The sequence below is a fragment of the Leucoraja erinacea genome, chromosome 3 (assembly GCF_028641065.1).
Source record: "Leucoraja erinacea ecotype New England chromosome 3, Leri_hhj_1, whole genome shotgun sequence".
NCBI lineage: Eukaryota > Metazoa > Chordata > Chondrichthyes > Rajiformes > Rajidae > Leucoraja > Leucoraja erinaceus.
The window spans coordinates 30495794-30514163 of record NC_073379.1 but is presented as its reverse complement, the minus strand read 5'-3'; the positions used below and the strand labels follow the sequence as shown (position 1 = coordinate 30514163).

At 43.9% G+C, this 18370-nt stretch overlaps 1 protein-coding gene across 1 annotated transcript in view; it reads right to left on the bottom strand.

Annotated features, from left to right (window-relative positions):
* Positions 1–17043, bottom strand: part of LOC129695437 (dynein axonemal heavy chain 6-like) — a 283604-nt gene extending 266561 nt beyond the window's left edge. Inside the window, 5 exon segments of the mRNA XM_055632390.1 lie at positions 1837–2087; positions 3703–3888; positions 9139–9387; positions 10256–10353; positions 16902–17043. Of these exon segments, the coding sequence (XP_055488365.1) occupies positions 1837–2087; positions 3703–3888; positions 9139–9387; positions 10256–10321 (752 nt within the window). The 5' untranslated portion in view covers positions 10322–10353; positions 16902–17043.
* Between the last annotated feature and the right edge of the window lie 1327 nt (positions 17044–18370).

Genomic DNA, 18370 nt, shown 5'->3' with positions numbered 1-18370 from the left:
GCAAGTATGAGTGCCTCAAAATACTCCTCTTGCGCACTTTTGGTCTTAGCCACCGCAACAAGGCAGCCAAACTCGGCAGTTGCAAGTCGACCATGCTTATGAACAAAATGCTCACCTTGCTGAAGAGCCACGAGCCCTGCATCCTGTTCGAACAGATTTTCCTCGGATATTCGCCTTGCTTCTCATGGACGAGGATTTCACCGACCCCCGCCAGGTGGCTGCCCGTGCAGACATGCTGTGGCAGGCGAAACGCTGTCCACTGATAGCGCCACTATCAGTCAAGTGTCAGCAGTGCCTCTGCAGGTCAAGCGGCCGGTCCCAGCCTCCACCGAAGGCACGGCAGTGAGGCCGGCCACAAGCAACACCGGCAAAGGTACGTGATGCTACTACCACCAAAGGTGGGGTTCCGAGGCCCGCCGATGCCGACCACTCTGTGCACATCCGGGAAACGCCTTGGCTGGTCGCTAGTAGTAGCTACTACGGCTGGCCAGAAGCATCGCCTCTTCTACACCTGGGACCATCATTCAGGGCGGTGTTTTCTTGTGGACACAGTAGCAGAGGTCAGCGTTTTGCCCCAACAACACTCGTAAGAGGGGACCTTCGCTGACCGCCGTCAACAGCAGCAACATCAGGATGTACGGAGACCACATGATCCCACTTACTTTCGACTCCACTGCTGGGCGTCGATTTCCTCAGGGCGCACTCCCTACTGGTCAACGTGAAGGGACAATGTCTTGTCCATTATGAGACGTTCGAGTCAATCGCCTTGCTGACTGGACTGCGCCGCATCTCGGCTCGCTGACTTCCTCCGATAACGAGTACGCCCAGATCTTACTCATTTTAAGGTCATGAGTTGTATGGAAAGGTTGGATAGGCTGGGACATTTTTCCCTGAAGTGCAAATGGCTGAGAGATGACCTTCTGGAAATGTACAAAATTATGAGAGGCGTCAATAAGATGAATAGTTATAGTCTTTATCTCAGGAGTCTAGAACTAGAAGGCATGGGATTAAGGTGGGAAGGCAATGGTTTTATGGCAACCTGAGGGAGAGAGGGTGGTGAATAAATGGAATTATCTACCTACCAAAGAAAGTTGAAAAGCCAGATACAAGAGCACTGTTTAAAGAACACTCGGACATGTACATGGGTAGGAAAGGTTTATAAGAATTTTGCAAAAAGCAGGCAAATCGCTTGCTCATTTATAAAACCAGGTCAACATGGATGAGCTGGGCAGAAAGGTTTCTATGCTGTATGATTTCATGTCTCTATGGTTATTAGAGATGGGAAATAAATGTGACAGAAATCCAACCTCATAAGAATTAAATAAAAGCTGCATACAATCCAACAAAATTTGCACTGGAATACAACATTAATGCTCAGTAAAAATACCATCTGTCTGGCAAGAAGGATAAATCAAGACCTGGTTTCCTATACAATTCCAAACATGTGTTCAAAGAAGAGGCATCCTCAGTCACTTCTCAGTCCTGATTTATTTTACTGAACATTTGTACCGCAAAAATGTAGAGTGGAATTTTGAAGTTATGAGGTGGGTGTCTCTAATCAAATGTCTTATTCAAAATTCAACATTTCAACTGTGCTGTACAGCATTCATTCATTTTTGCATTGATATTAAATACTACCTTAGATACTAATGGTTTTTGATGCGTGGCTTCATCCAAAATCTTCTGAATTGAAAGAGGATACTACCAAGTTCAGGTATTGAGAAATCAGATGTTTAATGCCTTACTCAATTGGAAAGATGAAGTGATATATATTCATGTTTGACACATTTGGTTAATCTAAGCATAAAATAAACAGTCCAAAATTAAAGATAGTACCTCAAATTATAAAAATCATAATTAATTGAGTATTTAGGAGCATTATGGGTCATGTATAAAAATCCCAGGTGCCTATTCTTCCGAATGATTGAAGTAATTTTCAATGGATCTTGAATGTTTTCCTTGATGACATCTGCTGCAGTTCTATATGTTAGCTCTGGAGGTGAAATCATCCTCATGCATGAACTTGTTCTACACAGAGCAAGTGCAGGTGATGGTGGGATTGGCTGTATACATGAGTCGATATCAATCTGTATAAAATAAACAATAGGTTTAATATTAAAATAGCCCCATTCAACAACATGCAGAATATAATGGCAACAATTTCATTTTCACTTTCTAGAGATTTTCCAGTAAACTATATTGTTTTCACAGTGATACAAATTCCACCAAATGTAAGTATTTTTCACTTTTTCACAAAATTTGCATCAGTAAAACAAATCAAATATTCAGAAACATTGAAGCAAATTCAGATTGCTTCTTGTTCATGCCCCGCTCACTTGGGTGACACAGCAGCGCAGTGGATTACAGTGCCAGAGACCGTGCTGTTTGTACGGTTTGTATGTTCTCCCTGTGGCTTTTCCCTGAGAGTTCCGGTTTCCTCCCACATCTCAAAGACGTGCAAGCTTGTAGATTAATTGACTTCTGTAAATTGTCCCTAGTGTGTAGGATGGAACTAGTGTATGGGTGATCGCTGGTTGGCACGGACTCAGTGGACCAGAGAGCCTGTTTCCATCTCGAAACTAAACTAAACTAAACTAAACTATAAAGTGCCTCCGAGTATAGGTTTCAGTTCTATTAAAATGAGTACACTTCACAGACAAAATTAACTTCTCCAGTCAAACATTGTCACATTTACCTTTTTTGGAATGAAACCTCCTGTCATTATCCTGCATCACATTTGAATCAAGTAGTCCATTAAATTTGTCAGAAATGTATATTCCTGTAATTTTTACAATTTGCATCTAGGAATTTTTGCCTGTTCTGCAATGAGAACTTTGTCTCGCCTTTGGTTTGCTGTATTATTCATTGCTCCATTTTAAGAGATGGATGCAAAAAGGTAAAAGGTGTCTGGTTAAATTTGGTTACACCCATACAGACATGCATAAACATTCACACACCTACGCTCATGCACACATGCACTGTGCACGGTAATACAGCACTAAAATAGACTCTTGGGCCCACCGAGTACCTACCAACAATTGATCATCTATTTCCACTAATTTTGTAATTTTGCACTATTCCTGTTTTTATTCTCCTCACCTTTCTTTCAACTCCTCCCAGATGCTATCACTCACCTACACATGAAAGACAAATTGTGGCAGCCAATTAATCCACCACATATTACATATCTTCTTCAAAGACTTTCTTAACTGCTTACTATAAAAATAATTTATTTTAGCATACATTTTTCATAACACAACATATTTCATTTTATTGGTTTTATCTTCCAGGGATTTATTTCTTACCTCTCCTTCAGAAAAAAACCTTAGTGAAAACAGCAGGAAAGTTTTTTTCTGAAGGCTCATCATTTGGTTAAAAAACAAAAAACAATTATTTTTCTTCAATCAGTTACCAGCCGTAAATGGATGCTGAGCTATGCAAGACATGGAATGAATGCACACTGTCCTAGGTTACTTGGTAAAATTGGTAACATTAAATGTTTCAATTATTTTCCCAAAAGGCTAACAAAAATTGGAATGAATTTGTGATCCTGAGAAGCAATTGACATATCATCCACTGCCTTTCAGCTTTATGTCACATGTACATTTATAGGTGGAGATGTAAAGACAAGGTACATCAAAAGGAGCCTAAATGACAATTAAGAAAGAGTAAAAATGTGCATTTATACAATACTGTTCAAACCTGCTTCCTTGTCACATCAGCTGGGAGTTCTGGCAGCCGTTTTAAGGATTTGACTAAATCTAAGGCAGGTTGTAAGATTATTGTTGGTGCACTGGGTGGAGTCCATCCTGCGTTGATCAATTGCTCTCTATTCTTTGCGTAGATTGATTCTGGCTGATTGTGATCTTGAAAGATCTTCAATATAGGCTGCAATTACACAACATAATGGCATTAAGAAAAATGTCTCCAACATAATAAGAAATGCATTTGTTAATGAAACAGTAACATTACACAGTAGAGTGCATGGAATTTTATTAACAAGTGTACAATATGCCAAATAATTTAGATTGGTGATAACCAGCTTTTCTGAGGAAGCAGGTAAAGCTGACAATCCAAAACACGTCAGAGAACCTCTGATACTTAACCTGTAACTAATAATGTTTATACTGAACCTCTGAATCTTATGTAAAATAAAAAAGTTAAATGTTCAGTGTTAAACAGTTGTAATGACAAATTTCCAATTCTTCCAGTGTCCAACCTTCCGTTGCCATTACTACATAGGTCAGTAGAAATGATCTTCTACTCTGCAGAGGAAACACAAGGTGCTTTCGTCTCCAAGCATTCAGCTGGTCTAACTGGAGAGAGAGCTCACTAATAAGCCTGTGCACGGACCAGCAGTCTGAGTGACATAAGGAATGTGCAACAAGCATAATCTGTGTGGTAACATATATATATATATAGTATCAACACACTAATTTACATCCTCCCTTTTAAATAATTAAATGCAAATGCACAACTACTGAGTACTACAAAGAATTAAATGTAAATGTATACTGCTGATTATATAAAGCACACATAGGATGTGGCAATAAACTAGAGAAAATTCAAATATAGCCCGGGTGCTTTATGGTGGGCTTCCAAACACCACCAGCATGTGTACAGCACAGTCCTTCATCTCCTCCCGTCACCGGTGACACGCTCGGTGGTGAAATAGGAGTCGGAGATTGAAACGGCACTCCCGGGGATGAAACAGGAGACTTTGGTACAGGTGGAGGCGGCGTGGCCATCGGCAAAGTAACCGCATCAGAAACAGGTTGTCGTGCTGGTGCAGTCAGGCCGATGCCGCTGGATGTGGATGGAAGTACAGGTGTGTGGTCATGATAGTACGGAGGTGGCGCTGGCTCATTCACAGGCAGGATATGTTGCCTATTACGTCTGTTGGTGCCCCCATCGGATTTGACCAGGTATGACGTGGCTCAATTGCTACTCAAATATGTCAGTTGCAACTGTGGATCACAGGAGGGCAGGAACTGGGTGTGAGAGAAGATTCAGATTCAGATTCAGATTCAATTTTAATTGTCAGTGTACAGTACAGAGACAACGAAATGCATTTAGCATCTCCCTGGAAGAGCAACATAGCAAACGATTTGAATAAATAATAATAAGTGTCCGGGGGGGTGGGGTGGTGATTGGCAGTCACCGAGGTACGTTGTTGAGTAGAGTGACAGCCGCCGGAAAGAAGCTGTTCCTCGACCTGCTGGTTCGGCCACGGAGAGACCTGTAGCGCCTCCCGGATGGTAGGAGGGTAAACAGTCCATGGTTGGGGTGAGAGCAGTCCTTGGCGATGCTGAGCGCCCTCCGCAGACAGCGCTTGCTTTGGACAGACTCAATGGAGGGGAGCGAGGAACCGGTGATGCGTTGGGCAATTTTCACCACCTTCTGCAATGCCTTCCGGTCGGAGACAGAGCAGTTGCCATACCATACTGTGATGCAGTTGGTAAGGATGCTCTCGATGGTGCAGCGGTAGAAGTTCACCAGGATCTGAGGAGACAGATGGACCTTCTTCAGTCTCCTCAGGAAGAAGAGACGCTGATGAGCCTTCTTCACCGAGGTATTGTGGGTCCAAGAGAGGTCATCGGAGATGTTGACTCCCAGGAACCTGAAGCTGGAAACACGTTCCACCTCCGTCCCGTTAATGTGGATAGGGGTGTGCGTGCCGCATCTGGACTTCCTGAAGTCTACAATGAGCTCCTTGGTCTTCTTGGAGTTAAGGGCCAGGTTGTTGTCAGCGCACCATGCTGCTAAGTGCTGGACCTCCTCCCTGTAGGCCAGCTCATCGTTGTAGCTGATGAGGCCAATCACCGTTGTATCATCTGCATACTTGATGATGGTGTTAGTACCATGTACAGGTGTGCAGTCATAGGTGAAGAGGGAGTAGAGGAGGGGGCTCAGCACACAGCCCTGTGGAACGCCGGTGTTCAGGGTGAGGGTTGAAGAGGTGTGCTTGTCTAACCTCACAGACTGGGGTCTGTGAGGTTAGAAAGTCCAGTATCCAGTTGCAGAGGGAGGGGTCGATGTCCAGGTTACCGAGTTTGGTGATCAGTTTAGATGGTATAATGGTGTTGAATGCTGAGCTGTAATCGATGAACAGCATTCTTACGTAAGAAGTGGTTGCTTTTGTTGATGTGGTGCCAAACTGTTGCACATTGCACAGGATTCCACTTTCTCGTGAATGTAATCGGTCATGCCAGGCTAGTAAAACATGTTTTTTGTTCGCTGGACAGTTGCTTCTGCGCCTGGGTGTCCCGCATGAACAGCATCAAAATACTTGCTGTGTAGAGTTTTGCGACCCTTTACGATAATACCATCTTGTAGTACTAGTTGATCATGGATGACAAAGAAGGGTCGAACTGGAAGTGGTAGATTGTATTGCTTGTCAGGCTTAATGACAGAGGAGAGCGATCGTAAGTATCGTCAGTGTGGGGTCAGCCTGGTGCATGTCCTTGCCACGTTTGTAGGTTAGAACAATGTCATACTTCTGAAGCTGTAGCAACATCCGTTGATGGCGTCCTGGAGAGGCGTGTATTGGTTTGTTCAAAATGCTGATCAGGGGTTGATGGTCAAGTTCAATCGTGACCGTTTTCCCGAAGATAAAGTAATTTAACTTCTTGCATGTGAAAACGATCGCAAGCAGCTCCTTTTCAATCTGGGCGTAACGTTGTTCTGTGTCTGTCATGGTGCGCGAAGCATAGGCAACAGGCCTGTTGCTGTTACCATCATCTTGGAGGCAAGCTGCTCCTAAACCGAACTGTGAGGCGTCACAAGTCAGTGTGATCGGTAATTTAGCATTAAAGTAGGTGAGAGCGGGGGCACAAGACATCTGTTGTTTAAGAGTGTCAAATGCCCTCTGCTGTTGCCAGGCCCAAACAGTGTATTTGTGGCTTAGCTGGCACAGTGGGGCCGATAGTTCACTGAAGTTTGGAATGAATTTCCCCAGGTAATTTACCATGCAAAGGAATATCTGCAGACTGAGCACATCTGTGGGTGCTGGTAATTCGTTGATAGCAATGGTGGATCGGGTTTGAGGCCGTCTTCAGTGAACACATGGCCTACATAGTTCACCTCATTTACCATGAATTTGCACTTTAGAGGGTTTAACTTGAGGTTGATTTCTTTAGCGCGGTCCAGAACCGTCTTTAAATTTGCATTGCGTTATTGAATAGTTTGTCCAGCAACAAGGATATCATCAACTACGATGCAGCATAGGTAACCTGCAAGCAATTGTTCCATAGTGCATTGAAATACTTCAGTAGCAGAGCTTATGCCAAATGGCATATGAAGACATTTGTAACGTCCAAAGGGTGTGCTGAAGGTGGTTAACTTGGAGGATTGTGATCCAGGGCAATCTGCCAGAATAAACTCTTGGCATCTAGCATTGTGAATACAGATGCCTTGCCCAGCTGCGTGCAATTTCTTCCACTGTGTGCATGGGATAGTGTGGTCGATTAATGGCAGTGTTTAAATCTTTATGACTGATGCAAATCCGTATTTCTTCCGTATTCTTTTTCGTTGCTACGATCATGGTTGAGACCCAATCCAATGGGTCAGTGACAGGGGCAATCACACCCATAGTCACCATTCGGTCGAGCTCACCTTCTACACAGTCCTGCATAGCATGGGGAATCCGGGGAAGCATGGGGAAACACAAATTGTCAATCTTGCACCAGCTAGCTATGTGCTTCAAAGAACTGATATCGCTTTGACAGGTTCACAGGTTTTTTTCGCAGGTTTGGCTGTGCGAAAAAAAATGATGGCGCTCCATCATAAGATTAATGCGCAACTCACATAGGATCCGAACTTGTTAAGTAGGCACACAGGGTCTTGAATAGATTCAGCCAGAACAATCTGGACACCCGCAGCATTGAACTGTGCCCGGGCATAATGAAATCTTCTAGCACGGCGAGTGGCCTCTGTACCGGCCAGGTTGAGAATAGAGACACGAACATCTGGAGCGGCGGCAGTGTGTGCCGCATGCACATACACAGTGAAATCCTCTTCAAAGATGCGCCATCACTCGATGAGGTCACCATCAAACACTAAAGGCTCAGGCTTGCAAAGAGAAGCAGCCATTGTAAAACCACAAACTGAACAAAAAAAACAAACTAAAATAAACGTAAACCAACTAGGCATGGAGAGGATCCCACTTCTGACACCATGTAGGAGATGATCAGACTCACACATAGTGATTGGAATCCATTGTCTTTTATTAGCAACTCTGCGGTGAAACACAAGGTGCTTTCGGCTCCATGCATTCAGCTAATCTAACTGGAGAGAGAGAGCTCACTAATAAGTCTGTGGGCGGACCAGTAGTATGAGTGACATAAGTAATGTGCAACAAGCATAATCTGTGTGGTAAGATATATATAGTATCAACACACTAATCTACATCTCCCCTGTACCTGGTCTGATCACTGCCTGTCCAATATGCCCATGTGTGTAAGCCCTAGGTGCATCTAATGACCGACCCCAAGTGTCCAAAATAATACTGCAAGACATATCTAGACAAAATAATATAATATGCCAGCAGTAACTAGCCTAAACATAAATGGCTCCTTCAACACTTTTCACGTGCCAGTAATATGTAACGTTACACAATATCTACATTGGCAGAAAGCCAAGATATATTTGCAATATCTCCTTGACAATTTTTCATTTTCTTGGTGCCTAAGTATTGCAATATTTGTTACTTCTATCTGGTTTCCCCTCAGTCTCCAACGCTGTATGGAAAACAATTTTCGGCATGGACTAGAAGGGCCGAGATGGCCTGTTTCTGTGCTGTAATTGTTATATGGTTGCCCAATCTTTTTCGCACACCTAATCTACTGCAATCCAAGCAGCATCCTGGTGAACCCCTTCTGCACCCACTCCAAAGCCTCCACATCCTTCTTGGAATGTGGTGACCAGACTGCATGCTCTACTCCAAATATGGCCTAACCATAATTTTAGACAATTGCAACATGGGTAATTGTGAAAATGATTTTGCACTAGAAATCTTTAATATCAGTTTCTCATTTAGAACTGCATCAAGGCAATGACTTGAACAGGAATGAATGTTATCAATAAGTAATAGAACTACCTTCACACTTGCATTCATTAAATATTTTCATTAACACCTACCAATGGTTGCAATCTTACAGGCTGCTCTCTTGCTATTCTTTTCTCCCGTGCCTTTGTGGTCCGGCTAAACTTCAAAGCAAGAGGATTTGGGCTCATCTGTTTAGGTGCTGTTGATATTAGCCTTGTTTGTAGCTGTGAAGGATCAATGTCTGTATTGGGCGCTGTAAAGTCATCCCCAAATCTCCTTCTTTTTTTTTGGAGATGCTGTGGCAAACATGCTGATGTATTTGGAAGATTTAACATTTTGACCTGCAAAAATAAGTTGAAATATTGCAATGTGAAATCATCTACAGGCAATATTGTTAATTGTAACAATCTTATAATTTATATTATTTTTCAATGAAAATATACATTTTCAAAAATATATATATTTTAAAATATAGACATAGTAAATATAGAAATTATAAATTGCAATAAAACACCTACCATGCTTGGCACAGGTTCACGTTACGCAGAAATTGAATAATAGAATGCATTTCGTTGTCTCTGTACAATGCATTTCGTTGTCTCTGTACTGTACACTGACAATGACAATTAAATTGAATCTGAATCTGAATCTGAAAAGAGACAGGTTTCCATGTAGGGCAAAATCTTCCTCATGATCATTTCATACACGGTAATAAGAAATGTGAAGGAAAACAGATTTTGGTTCATTTTCAGAGGGATTTGAATACCGGGTGTCAAGGATCAGGATGCTTCTCAATTAAAATGAAGCAAAGTGCAGTTTGTAAACATTTTTGAAGTTCAAACAACACAAAATTAATAAAGAAAATAATTAGAACCAGATTTATTAGTTTGCCCTGATAAACACTTCGTTTTTTTGGTTAGAAAATTTGGAGAAATTTGGGCCGATTATAAACTGACAATAAAATGGGGGAGGGCATGAATATTTTCAAGATTGTACTGGATGAGGATGGTCATTACATTGATGGCAGCAACAATGTGGTCAGCAAGTGCAGAGGTTAGAGGTGACCAGAAGGCAGGTTAGAGGTTTACAACACCAAACCAAAAATAAAGAGGTGCGGATGTTACAGACGATACCACACAAATGAGTGAATCCACCAACAAAGTCTCAGCTTTCTCAATAGGTTTGAAGGTCAGTGGCACTGATGCTTGCCTGTATGCTTTGTAACCGTGCACCCTCAGAAGGAACTGGCTCCTCTAAGGAATCCTCCTCATGCATCTTCACTGTCCCATGTTCTAAGCGTCAAGGTCCTTGAAATAAAATAAATAGATATGAATTAGTCAAATGAATGTGTTAAGAAATATTCTTAAATTCATTATGTTCAGTCCTCTCATAATTCAGGTATTGATAAAATAAAGTCAATTGTGTCGGAGATCATTTTTAATTCTGTCACCAGCCTTCTCTGAAATCCCATTCCTTCCATCTCTGATGGACAATTATGAAGATGCTTGATTTATTTAAGTATCACAATTCTATGTATTATTGAGACTGATGGGCCACGTGCAGTTTTCCCCCTCCTTATTTTTAACTGTACTTATTTCCTACAAGGGGTTAAAAAGTTCAGACCCTTGATAAGTTAAGTTAATGCAATCATATGATAGACAGAGACCGTTCAGTCAGAGTGGCCATCTGTCAAATGGTTTTTATTGCATTGAGACTGGAGTCATTGGTGGCTTTGGGTAGCTATATGAACTGAACAAGTGTGTTATGTGATTAGTGCTGAGATTTAAATGTGTGAAACATGATGTGATGAGACAAGCAGAGCAAGCTGTTTCAGTTCTAGCTTGAGAATCACCAATAATTACATTCCTACTCCTATATGGTTACAATTGGAATCCCCAGGATTAAATCTCACTCATTTGTTTCTTATTTACATGCTACCTCTCAATGATATCATATTGATAACATCAAATTACACCTGTGCAAGAGTAACCACTAGTTACAGTTTACCATAGCCTCTTAATCTCTGCAAAGTTTGTTAATTTTCACTAAAGTTGCCTGCCATCGAGCACCAAAAGGTTGGTCAGACAGACAGATGGATTAAATTAGGATGGCACAGTGATATGGCTGGTAGACCTGATGCTTGTGATCGCGTGGGTTTCCTCTGGGTGTTCCGGCTTTCTACGACATCCTAGACATGCTGGTTTGTTGGTTAATTGGCCTCTGTAAAATTGCACCTAATGTGCAGGGAGTAGGATAACATACAACTAATTTGATGGTCGACGTGAAATCGGTGGGCCAAAAGCCTGTTTCCATGCTGTATTTCTCAACTCTAAACTAAACTCTGATGACCCTGCATCGGAATTGTGAGATGGCAAAAGCAAATGGGTGAGAGAGGGCAATGGGTGGAACAAAATATATGAACCTAAAAGGGTGAAATGATGTGGCAAGGAATAGACAGTTAACCTCCTCAACCTGTGTAATATGCTGGTAATGTTATGAAGTGATGTAGTCTGGTCTTTTGGAACATGTGCAACAGGCCTGAATATACAAATAATAGAAAAAAGAGGGAGATTACAAACGAAAGTGTCCAGTCGCGAAGAGGGCAATTCCTTCGAAATGCGGTCTAGGCATAAGCTCAGGGGCGACCACGCCTTTGCGGTTGCAGCTCCTAGACTGTGGAACAGCATCCCTCTTCCCATCAGAACTTACCCCTCCATCGACTCTTTTAAGTTGAGACATAAAACCCATCTTTACTCTCAAGCCTTTCTTGATGTCATCTGAGGGAGGACTATGTATGTATTTATGAACTTAATCTATGAACATATGTTGTATAACGTTAGTACCACAACCAATGTAAAGCACTTTGGACAACAAGAGTTGTTTTTTTTAAATGTGCTATAGAAATAAAAGTGACTTGACTTGACTTGAATGATGTCCAATGATTTAGAATGACTGAACCAATAATGGGCATCCTTTCTTTTCTCCTGGTAATTGGAGATTTTATTAATCTTCCTTACATTTTAATGGTATTCTTTCAGCTGTCACAGATATCATGTGTTAGTCATTCTCTCCTGCATTACCCCCCATCACAAACCTTGCCTTTTTGTATTTTTGTCCTTCCTTCCTCTTAATAATTTAGTTTGGTTTAGTTTAAGGAGAAAAAAATATTGCTAAACTCAGTTCTGATGAAATATAATTTGTCTGAAATATTGCTTCTCTCTCCACAAATGCTTCCGAATCTACTGACCATTTCAGCATTGTTTTCACCTTGGTGGCTATAATCAGGGATGGGAAGAACTATAATCATGACATAACTATAATCATGACATAACTCTGAAGATCTTTCCTGGTCCGAGAACACTGATGCAATTATTAAGAAAGCACATCAGCGCCTCTACTTCCTGATTCCTTGTGGGGATTACTGAGATATGGCTGCAGGAGGATCAGGCCTAGGATCTTAATATTCAGGGTTATACATCCTATAGAAAGGGCAGGCAGGTGGGCAGAGGAGGGAGGGGTAGCTCTGCTGGTGAGGGATGGAATTCAGTCCCTTGCAAGGGATGACATAGGGACTGATGAGGTAGACTCACTGTGGATTGAGTTGAGGAATAGTAAAGGCAAGAAGACACTAATAGGTGTTATTTACAGACCCCCAGATAGTAGCCCGGATGTAGGGTGTAAGTTGCAGCAGGAGTTAAAACTGGCATGTAACAAGGTAATGCCACTGTGGTGATGGGGGATTTCAATATGCAGGTAGACTGGGAAAATCAGGTTGGTTCAAGACCCCAAGAAAGAGATTTTGGAGAATGCCTCCGAGATGGATTCTTAGAGCAGCTTGTAATGGAGCCGACCAGAGAAAAGGCAATTCTGGATTTAGTGTTGTCCAATGAACCAGATATGATAAGAGAACTCTAGGTAAAGGAACCGCTTGGAGGTAGTGATCATAATATGATTTGTTTTAATCTGCAATTTGAGAAGGGGAACGTTAAATCGGAAGTGGCAGTGATGCAGTTGAACAAAGGGGACTATGAAGGCATGAGAAGGGAGCTGGCTAAAGTAGACTGGAAAGAGATCCTAGCAGGAATGACAGTGGAACAGCAATGGCAGGAATTTCTGGGCATAATCCCAGAAATATTGACAGAAATATTTCAAATGTCATTAGAAACGGGAATAGTCCCCGAGGATTGGCTGAAGGTAGCAGGGGGATGAGTGTGTGGCCAGGATGGTGTGGGTCTTTGATGTTACTGCCAGCCTTTTTGAGGCAGCGACTGAGATAAATCCCCTTGATGGAAGGAAGGTCAGAGCTAATGGTGGACTGGGCAGTGTTTACTACTTTTTGTAGTCTTTTCCTCTCCAGGGCGCTCAAATTGCCGAACCAAGCCACGATGCAACCGGTCAGCATGCTCTCTACTGTGCATCTGTAGAAGTTAGAGAGAGTCTTCCTTGATAAACCGACTCTCCGTAATCTTCTCATGAAGTAGAGGCGCTGATGAGCTTTCTTGATAATTGCATTAGTGTTCTTGGACCAGGAAAGATCTTCAGAGATGTGCAAGCCCAGGAATTTGAAGCTCTTGACCCTTTCAACCATCGACCCATTGATATAAATGGGGCTGTGGGTCCCCCTCCTACTCCTTCCAAAGTCCACAATCAGTTCCTTGGTTTTGCTGGTGCTGAGGGCCAGGTTATTGCGCTGGCACCATATGGACAGTTGCTCGATCTCTCTTCTATACTCTGACTCATCCCCATCAGTGATACGTCCCACAACAGTGGGATCGTCAGCGAACTTGATGATGGAGTTCGCACTGTGACTGGCTACGCAGTTATGAGTATAGAGTGAGTACAGCAGGGGGCTGAGCAGGTACAGCAGGCAGTGAAGAAAGCTAATGGAATGTTGGCCTTCATAACAAGAGGATTTCAATATAGGAGTAAAGAGGTTCTTCTGCAGTTGTATAGGGCTCTGGTGAGACCACATCTGGAGTATTGTGTACAGTTTGGGTCTAATTTGAGGAAGGACATCCTTGTGATTGAGGCAGTGCAGCGTAGGTTCACGAGATTGATCCCTGGGATGGTGAGACTGTCATATGAGGAAAGATTGAAAAGACTAGGCTTGTATTCACTGGAGTTGTCACAGTCTGCCCTCTCCTCATTCTCATCCACTTCACTACCCAGTACTTTTCCACCGGTCCCTCCTTCTCCTCGCCTGCCTGCCACTCCCCTCTCATCAGCCCAACTCTCCTCACCTGTTGCACTCAGTTGCCTCTGATCACCTATTAACCCGGTATATAGACCCTCCTCACCATTCACACAGTGCCAGATTGTTCTCAGCATTCATGCAAGACTCTCCAGTGATTTCCCGACTGCCTACACGGATTCGAACCTGCCTGCCCCTGACCATTCCGTCCTGTCGTCTTCCCGAATAGCACCTCAGCCTTCTGACCACGGCCTTTGTCCCGTACCTCCTGGTTTCTGTCTGCCTCTCTCCTGGGCTGTTTGGTGTATCCCTGCAACGGCTCCTCGACTTCCCGCCTGGCTTCCCGCTATCCTTTCGTCTGTCCCTCGCTGGTTTGTTTGCATCGTGTGTTGGATCTCCTGGTTACCGGACCTTCCGCTACCCTGACTACGTCTCCTGCCTGCCCCTCTTCGGACCCTCGCTCAATCCTGAGCCTCTGTGTGAGTACGGTGTACCCATTCCTGTGTTACTACTCTGTGCTGCTATTGGGTCCAAGCTATACCCGTTACAGGAGTTTAGAAGGATGAGGGGATATCTTATAGAAACATATAAACTTATAAAAGGACTGGACAAGCTAGATGCAGGAAAAATGTTCCCAATGTTGGGCGAATCCAGAACCAGGGGCCACAGTCTTAGAATAAAGGGGAGGTAATTTAATACTGAGGTGAGAATAAACTTTTTCACCCAGAGAGTTGTGACTTTATGGAATTCCCTGCCACAGAGGGCAGTGGAGGCCACATCACTGGATGGATTTAAGAGAGAGTTAGCTCTAGGGGCTAGTGAAGTCAAGGGATATGGGGAGAAGGCAGGCACAGGTTATTGATAGGGAATGATCAGCCATGATCACAATGAATGGCGGTGCTGGCTCGAAGGGCCGAATGGCCTCCTCCTGCATCTATTTTCTATGTTTCTAAGATTACGGAGTCGGCTTGTCAAGGAGGGCTCTCTCTAACTTCTACAGGTGCACACTAGAAAGCATGCTAACCGATTGCATTGTGGCTTGGTTCGTCAACTTGAGCGCCCTGGAGTGGAAAAGACTACAAAATGTAATAAGATGATGAACTGCCCAGTTCATGATCGGCTCTGACCTCCCTTCCATCGAGGGGATCTATCGCAGTCGTTACCTCAAAAAGGCTGGCAGTTTCATCAAGGACACACACCATCCTGGCCACTCGCTCATCTCCCAGCTACCTTCAGGTAGAAGCTACAGGAGCATGAAGACTGCAACTGCCAGGTTCAGGAATAGCTACTTCCCCACAGCCATCAGGCTATTAATCTTGGCTCGGACAAAACTCTGAACATTAATAACCCATTATCTGTTTATTTGCACAATATCAGTATATTTATTCATGTGTGTATATATTTATATAATGGTATATGGCCACACTGATCTGTTCTGTAGCCATGCCCACTATGTTCTGTTGTGCTGAAGCAAAGCAAGAATTTCATTGTCCTATCAGGGACACATGACAATAAACTCTCTTGAACCTTGAATCTTGAATCTAACCTAGTGCCCACAGCTACTCCTTTGATCCAGAGTTGTAGAAGTTGTTTTCCGTGAGGGTACCATGAGTCAGGTGAATGAGAATATTGTGAAGGTCAATTAAATGCGCCTCTGTCCAAGGAAGAAGCATAGGGCCCACAGACCCTCTTGATGTGGAATGGATGTGTAGATGGTTTGTACATCATCCCTCAATATTTTCTGATCCTCCAATTAGAGGGTATTGGCTATAAGGAGACGTTGGACAAACTGGGATTGGAGCATTGGAAGCTGAGGGGAAACCTGATAGAAGCATAAAAAATTATGAGAGGCCGAGGCAGTCAGAAACATCTCCACAGGGTGGGCATGTCAAGCATTTGAGGGCATAGATTTAAAGTTTGAAAGATGTCCAGGCAATGTGTTTACAAAGAGAGTGAAATTTACAAAGAGAGTGAAATTTACAAAGAGAGTGAAATTTCGCTTGGGTAGCTTACACCCAGCGGTATGAACATCGACTTCTCTAACTTCATCTAGCCCTTGCTTTCCGTCTCTCTCCATCCTCTCCCCATTCCCAGTTCTCCCACCAGTCTTACTGTCTCCGACTACATTCTATTGTTCAAGAAGGAACTGCAGATGCTGGAAAAGTGCTGGAGAAACTCAGCGGGTGAGGCAGCATCTATGGAGCGAAGGAAACAGGCAACGTTTCGGGCCGAAACTGTCTGATGCAGGGTTTCGGCCCGAAACGTTGCCTAATTCCTTCGCTCCATAGATGCTGCTGCATCCGCTGAGTTTCTACAGCACTTTTGTCTACCTCCGTCCGACTACATTCTATCACTGTCCCGCCCACTCCCCTGACATCAGTCTGAAGAAGGGTCTCGACCCGAAACATCACCCATTCCTTCTTTCCAGAGATACTGCCTGTCCCGCTGAGTTACTCTAGCATTTTGTGTCTATCTTGGGCTAAAAGCATCATCAGCTGAGCATCATCTCCACCCACCCACCCACCAAGGCCTGGCATCGAGCCACGACTACCTCTGCCTGTGCCGCCCCACAGATTGCAAATGCCGCTCGCCTTCCCGACGTGGGAGCTTTCGTGTCTATCTCCGGTGTGAACCAGCGTCTGCAGTTGCTTCCTACGCACTTACCGACGATGGGCTTCAGCGGCCGCCACTTGCTCCGGCTCCGCCGTTTCCCCGCTCCGATTTGTTTTCCGTCTCCAGGCAACAGCGCGGCGCCGACACCAGGCCGACGTGCGCGTCGCCGTCACCGGGTCAACGCGCGCGTCGCCGTCATCTGTCATCCTGCGCGTCGCCGACATCGGGGTCATCGGGGTAACGTACGCGTCGCCGTCAACTGTCATCCTGCGCGTCGCCGACGACAGGCCAATGTGCGCGTTGCCGTCATCTGTCATCCTGCGCGTCGCCGACATCGGGGTAACGTGCGCGTCGCCGACGTCGGGGTAACGCCCACGAGTCTCAGCACGCGTTTCAGAGGCGGGACCATGGCCACGGCGGGGCGGTGAATATAATGAACAGCAGGTGCTGATTTACAAAATAAAATATTGACCGTTGTGGTTGAACATCGACACCAAACGCTGGAGTAACTCAGCGGGTCAGGCAGCATCTCTGCAGAAAAGAAAGAGGTGAGGTTTCGGGTCGAGACCCTTCTTCAGACCGAGTCAGGGAGAAGGGAATCGAGAGATACATACGGTGATTTCGAGAGTCAAGGCACTTTCACTTTTATTTATACAGCACATTTAAAAAACAACTCTCGTTGGCCAAAGTGCTTTACATTGGTGGAGGAATTTATAGATCCTCCTTTCCCTGGGTCAACACTCATTCCTTAATCAACATCAGATACTTTTAAAGCAGAGATTGATAGATTCTTGTTTAATGTGGGTGTCAGGGGTTATGGGGGGAAGGCAGGAGAATTGTGTTAGGAGGGTGAGATAGATCAGCCATGATTGAATGGTGGATTAGACTTGATGGGCCGAATAGCCTAATTCTGCTCCTTTCACTTATGAGCTTCTGATCTTCATTTGAATCGTAATGGAAATTGTCAGAAATATACAATTTGGAATGATTCTGATACGCTGTTGGGAAGAGTAGAGGGATAAATGTCAGATCATGTATCTTGCAACTATCAGAACAGATCTGATGTGCCCATTACCAGGTATTCATGGTAGGTTATAGTCAGACTCAGCAGAGCATGGGCCTTGGGGGTTTCTGCACTGTGCTGATGGAATCCAGTAGTGCCTTCCTGTTTTTTATACCAAAGTGGATAACCTCACATTTATCCACATTAAACTTTATCTGCCATGCATCTGCCCACTCCCCAACCTGTCCAAGTCGCCCTGAATTCTCATAGCATCCTCCTCACAGTTCATACTGCCACCCAGCTTTGTCAGCTGCTGATTTGCTAATGTTACTTTGAATCCTTTCATCCAAATCATTGATGTATATTGTAAATAGCTGTGGCCCCAGCACCAAGCCTGACGGTGCCCCACTAGTCACTGCCTGCCATCCTGAAAGGGACTCGTTAATCCCTACTCTTTGTTTCCTGTCTGCCAACCAATTTTCTATCCATGTCAGCACTCTACCCCAATACCATGTGC